The sequence below is a fragment of the Aegilops tauschii genome, chromosome 7 (genome assembly GCF_002575655.3).
Source record: "Aegilops tauschii subsp. strangulata cultivar AL8/78 chromosome 7, Aet v6.0, whole genome shotgun sequence".
In the NCBI taxonomy this organism is placed as follows: Eukaryota; Viridiplantae; Streptophyta; class Magnoliopsida; order Poales; family Poaceae; genus Aegilops; species Aegilops tauschii.
This window is the reverse complement of record NC_053041.3, coordinates 513,835,993-513,841,610: the sequence shown is the minus strand read 5'-3', so window position 1 is coordinate 513,841,610 and position 5,618 is coordinate 513,835,993. Positions and strand designations below refer to the sequence as shown.

The following is a 5,618-nucleotide window of genomic DNA, read 5'->3' as shown; positions in this document are numbered from 1 at the left end:
AAAAAATAGTAGGCGTTGCATGAGGCGGGCTATTTATGGTTTAGTGCCCGGTCCTGACTCCGGCGAAGCCCCAGTTTGTCTCTTGAACATTGAAATCCGTAATTCCGGACTGACAGCTTTCTATTAATGTCAAAAGTGGTCTGGACAACATGATCCAGACTGTTTGAGGGTCGGCGTCGGACTTGTCCTTAAAAACAGGTGGGGGATTTGGCCCCCTTTGGTCGAAATGAAGCAGGGTGAAATGGACGCTCACCCTGCTCTTTGGAGGGCAGGAGCGATGGATTTCAAATTCCCACGGTGATTACGCACGTTTCCGGTACTTGCAATTTGCCCGGTAGTGTAGAATCCCACCACGTATCGCACGTTTCCGGCACGCGAGCCGCTCCCATCCTATACCCCCAGGCGGGCTTGCTTGCTGGCCATCAGCCTACGCCACGTATCCTGATGCAGAGGCTCAATACAGCGGTGCTGGTGTCCGAATTCTCTCCTGCAGACGATGGTCCAAGAGGTGGCGACGAGAAAGGATGCAAGTTAAAACAGTACGGGAGAAGACAATAAACGCAACGTCAAGATGGCCGAGTTGGTCTAAGGCGCCAGTTTCAGGTACTGGTCCGAAAGGGCGTGGGTTCAAATCCCACTCTTGACAAACAATCTTTTTTCATTTTTTTAATTAATTTGCTACGTCGCCCTCTGAGCCCGTTTTATGCTGAGTTTCAAAGTTTGAGCACCATCCCTTTCAAGAAAAAAAGAAGTTTGAGCACCACATTCGGTTTCACTGACAGAATGTAACCTAACACACCGCCCTTCAGTTCACCACTGCCACGCTTCTTCTCCAAGAAGATCTCAGTCGCTCACTCCAGCAGCCCGGCGGCCTTGTAGGACTCGACGCTGTCCCTGAGGCACTCCTCCACCGCCCTGAACTTCCACCCCAGCGCCTGCAGCTTCTTGGAGCTCATCATCCTGTCGTCTTCCCCTTCAACGAACCTGCAAAATGACCTTCAGGTTAGCGGCCTCGCAAAATGCAACACCCATGGTGGACTCTGCGGGCTTGCACCAATCGTAGATCAAATATGTCCGTTCTTACTTCACGGGCCGTGCAAGGTCTGGACAGAAGCTCTCGACAATGCCGGCCATTTCAGACAGCTTCTTTCGATATGCACCGCAGATGTACCGGCCGGACGCCTCCGGGGTCTCGTACGCCAGGACGAACGCGTCGGCGAGGTCCCGGACGTCCACCGCGTTCCTCGCCTTGTCCTCCACGGTGTCTCGGTCGCCTGCACATGCAACAAGGCAAGACACACGAGAAATGTTGATCCACAGTTGCTCCTTGTCTAGTACTACACGATAAGGCACACCGGTAGAAAGGCTTGCCCTTCAGCAGGTTGATGAGGACCAAGCTGCTGGTGTTGGCCACGCGCTGCAGCAGCGGGCCGAGGACCAAGGGCGGGCACACGGTGACCACGTCCAGGCCGGTCTTCTCCGCGTGAGCCAGAGCCTCGCGTTCGGCCAGTGTCTTGGAGAGGGCGTACCACATCTGCCAAGATGAAAATCCGACAGAAGATGAGTGGCACGCACGTAGGTTGGTTATTACTACCACTGTGCATGATTTTGGTTTGGAGACGGAGAAGAGAATGCCACCCCGGCGGTTCTGCAGTGGTCCTCGTCTGACCACGCGTCCTCGTCCAGGACGGCGTCCCTGGGGAAGCCGGGGTTCATGGCCACCGCGGCGGCCGACGACACCACCACGACGCGGCCGACCTTGGCTTGGTGGCAGGCCTTGAGCACGTTCTGCGAGCCCCTCACCGCCGGAGCCAGGACCTCCACCTGAGCACAGGCGAGGTCACCAGGACAGAAAAACAAATTCGATGATACGTACTATTAGATCGATACTCAGTTTCCTGATGAAAATGGCACGTTACCTCTGGATTCTGGGGTTTGTCGGCGGGGACGGAGCTGGCGACGTGGAAGACGCCGCCGCAGCCGGACACGGCGTACGCCACGCTCGCGTAGTCCAGCACGTCGGCCTTGAACAGCCGCAGCCGCTCCCCGGCGCCCTCGAGCGCCCTCAGGTGGCCGGTCTTGCGGTCACCTGCGTACACGAACGCACTTGCACCGTCGGGTCGGTCCTTTGCACGGGACAACTCAAAGAAAGGTGGCGTCGGTTTCGTCTTACCGAGGTCGCGAACGGTGACGTGCACCGTGTACTCGCCCGTGGACAGGAGCCGCTTCACGAGCCACGAGCCGACGAAGCCGCCGGCGCCGGTCACGCACACCGTCTTCGTCCTGCTCGCCTCGCCCTCCATGGGTTCCTTTTCTTTTCTCCTGGTGTTCTTGCCGCCTTGCGGTCACCGCTCACCGGCCGGCGCCTTCGTGTATCGATCTATAAATGCGTGCGTGTCCGGCGTCTGGTGGCGGCGACCGCTGTTTCTACGGGCTGCGCGTGGCAGCTGCTTGGTCTGAAATTGGGACAAGTGTGGCGCGGGGGTCCAACTCAGGCTACAGAGCAAGACACGCCTTGCCGCTCGTGTGGCACGCAGGACCCTGCTGGATCTCTAAGCTTAATGATGTTTATCTAGCGTAGAAACTGTATCGCGGCAAAGATACTCCACCCGTTCCATAATATAATAGTGTTTTTAACTACAGGTCTCGGTTCATTGTTTTGTTTCCAGCCGAAAATTATTGAGCTGCCGGTAAGATACCCGTGTAAAATTTCCAAAAATAAAAGTGTAAAATAAACACCCCGTATTTAATTACAACGATTCCAAGCGCGGCCACTGGGCTCAAAACACCAGCCGATGCTGGTACAAGAAGGGTTCGGGTTGAAACGAGAGAAGTCTATGTTCCAACTCTGAACTACAATCAAAGCCTAATGTACAACTCTGAACTTCAATACCGTCTGTTTTGCAACCTTGAACTTTTAAAACCAAACAAAACCCAACCCTCTCTTCGGTCAAACTGGTTTTATCCCAAGTTTGACTGGTTTTGACCGGTCAAAATCCCAGTCATCATAAAAAAACCTAAACAAAAGCCTAGTCAGCACTAAAAAAACCTAAACCAAAGTCTAATCAACATCTCCTTCATCTCCTTGATCCCACTCGGCCCGCACTAGGCGTCAGCCGGATGATTTGTGCGAGTTTTAAGCCGCCTTCCGAGCCGTGCGATGGAACAAGCAAACCGTTGGTTCTTGTGTTGCCTGGGTGGCGGTGGGTGTGTCAACACAAACGTCTCTTTGACCTTACCGTTCCTTGGGGTCGGACCAGTCAACGCACAGACTCCTCGTTTAGTAGAATACTGTCTTGCTTTGTTCTTCCCCATCGTAGCACCGGCTTGCTGCATGGCGGCACCATCGCAACACCGGCCGGTAGCACGTCGATCGTCGCAGGACCGGCTGGCAGCACATCTACCGTCGCACCACCGGCTTGTAGCACGGCGGCGCCGTCGCAGCATCGACGCTACCCGTCGCAGCCGAGACACCAACGGAGTATTCGTTGCAGCACGGTCATGTCGGGCAAGCACACCGTCTCCGCGGCCCATCGAGCGTCGCAAGACTGCCGTGTCGTGGAAGCATGCCGTCATCGCGGCCATCAAGCGTCGCAACACCGTCCGGTTGTCGAGCGTCGCATCACCATAGTGTGATGGAAGCAACCGGGACATCGCTGCAGCTCCAGCAGCCCCGCAACATCGGCTCACAGCATCAGCTCGCAAGAACATCGTCCGTCGAAGCAGCTCGGTCAACCTCGCAGCATCGCCACCTGTCGTACCATCTCCGACGGCCTTGCGGCAAGTAGCTCGCAACAGCGCTATCCGTCATACTAACCCCGGTGACCTCATAGCAACTCACAACATCACTAAACGGCCTTACAGCAGCGGGCTCACAACATCACTAAACGGCCTTGCAGCGGCGACTCACAACATCACTAAATGGCCTGACAGCAGCAGACGTCTAGTCGATGATTTTCGGCCCTTGCAGCATTACGTCTCAAGGCTTGCAGTTGCGGTGGCCGGTCCTTATAGCGCCGGCGTCTCGGTTTGAAACCGGCATGCCCACCACTTGCAACGTGGTTAGTCATGGAATCACACACAATGTGCCTCGTGCTGAATACATCCCACGATTCCCCTACCCGTGCCTCCCCCTCACAATATCTGGTCGCCACTTGCAATGTGGCCAGTCATTGAATCCACTACAAAAAAATACACTTCCGTGATGATACGTGTTTGTCACAGTAGGTCGCGTTTTTTGTCATGCATGTACATCCATGACAAATTTATGACAGAATCAAGATAGTCATACATGTGCTGTCGTAGAAGTGTTCCATGACATTACCAAAATTATCATCACGGAAGTGTCCACTTCCATGACGATAAATCGCGCGTCACAGAAGTGCTTTCATCAAGGGTGACCGACACGTGGCATCCACCGTAACGGAATGCCGTTAAGCTATCGGGTCGGGTTTTGGATCCGATAACCCGTTAACAGCCCCGACCAATGGGGATTTTCCACGTGTAAAATCATCATTGGCTGGAGGAAACATGTGTCGGCTCATCGTTGGGACAGATGTCATCCACTCATTGGACAGAAGGCGCCTATGATACGTCGACACGTGGCATGGCCCAACAGAGGCCCATTCCTGTGAAAAGGCCGGCCCGTTTGACTTGGTCAAAAGGTGGCGGGCCGGCCCATGGAAAGCCTGTTAACGGCATGTTCGCATATAGCCCATTTACAGCCCGCTAACCCAAGGCCCGTTACGCCCTATCCAAATTAGGCCCAGTAACGTCATCTGGGCCATCCAATATGATTCCAGCCCGTTTTCACTTCTGGCCCATGTATGGCCCATGACGTCTTTCGGCCCATATGAGGCCCTATGTAACTCTTGGCCTATTAACGGCCCGTGGTGAAACTGGCCCGTAATAAACAGTGTATCAATTTACACCCATTAACGGTCCATGGTGAAACTGGCCCGTAATGAACAGTGTATCACTTTATACCCATTAACGGCCCGTTATTCCGTTGGGCCGTTTCCAGCCCATGTTATCTTTCGGCCTTCTCAGAGCCCATTTATTCTTGGGCTCATTTCCAGCATTCGTTTACTTACGGCCCATTACTGTCATTTTCTGCTTGTGGGCCAAATTCAGCCCGTGGTTACAGTCGGCCCGTTTGTGGTCCGTTAATACGTTGGGCCGTTTTCATAGCGTCATCAAATACGGCCTATTAACGATGGCCCGTTATGGTCGGCCCATGAACGGACGATTCCAACTCTAGCCCGTGTACGGCCATAATGCGGCCTGTTATTGGCCCATGTTTGGCCAATCGATCATACGACCCGTATAAGGTCCATTGATGATACGGCCCGTAGAAGGCCCATTGTTTCTACGGCCCGTAGAAGGCCCATTGTTTCTACGGCCCGTAGAAGGCCTACTGTTTCTATGGCCCGTAGAAGGCCCACAGTTTCTACGGCCCGTAGGAGGCCCAGTGTCACTACAGTAAATATTAGCCCATGGTTATTGTGGCCTAGTTTTAAAAAATAGGTTATTGCAGCCACTAGCAAACCGCGGAAAAAGAACTGCACTGACTACAAGCAAACAAATAAACAAGACAACAAGGAAATAAATAAGCAAGC

The 5,618-nt window shown here is 53.9% G+C and overlaps 1 protein-coding gene and 1 non-coding gene across 2 annotated transcripts; one reads left to right on the top strand and one right to left on the bottom strand.

The window, feature by feature from the left end:
• Nucleotides 1–565: 565 nt before the first annotated feature.
• On the top strand, nt 566–646 carry TRNAL-CAG (transfer RNA leucine (anticodon CAG)). Its single transcript has one exon. It is a non-coding gene; the product is annotated as a tRNA-Leu (tRNA).
• On the bottom strand, nt 641–2,358 carry LOC109736782 (cinnamoyl-CoA reductase 1-like). Its single transcript, XM_020295988.4, has 6 exons — nt 2,174–2,358; nt 1,920–2,089; nt 1,639–1,824; nt 1,372–1,534; nt 1,085–1,274; nt 641–984 (listed from the first exon to the last, which is right to left on the bottom strand). Exons 1-6 carry the CDS (start codon nt 2,301–2,303, stop codon nt 852–854), a joined length of 972 nt encoding a protein of 323 aa, XP_020151577.1. The 5' UTR covers nt 2,304–2,358; the 3' UTR covers nt 641–851.
• Between the last annotated feature and the right edge of the window lie 3,260 nt (nt 2,359–5,618).

What these genes read in the sequence shown, in the direction of transcription:
- LOC109736782 (XM_020295988.4), bottom strand. Translation starts at nt 2,303, where the DNA reads ATGGAGGGCGAGGCGAGCAGGACGAAGACGGTGTGCGTGACCGGCGCC. An exon ending in ACAAACCCCAGAATCCAGAG is followed by an intron (nt 1,825 to 1,919) that starts GTAACGTGCCAT and finishes GCCTGTGCTCAG; the next exon opens with GTGGAGGTCCTGGCTCCGGC. An exon ending in GACCTTGCACGGCCCGTGAA is followed by an intron (nt 985 to 1,084) that starts GTAAGAACGGAC and finishes GTCATTTTGCAG; the next exon opens with GTTCGTTGAAGGGGAAGACG.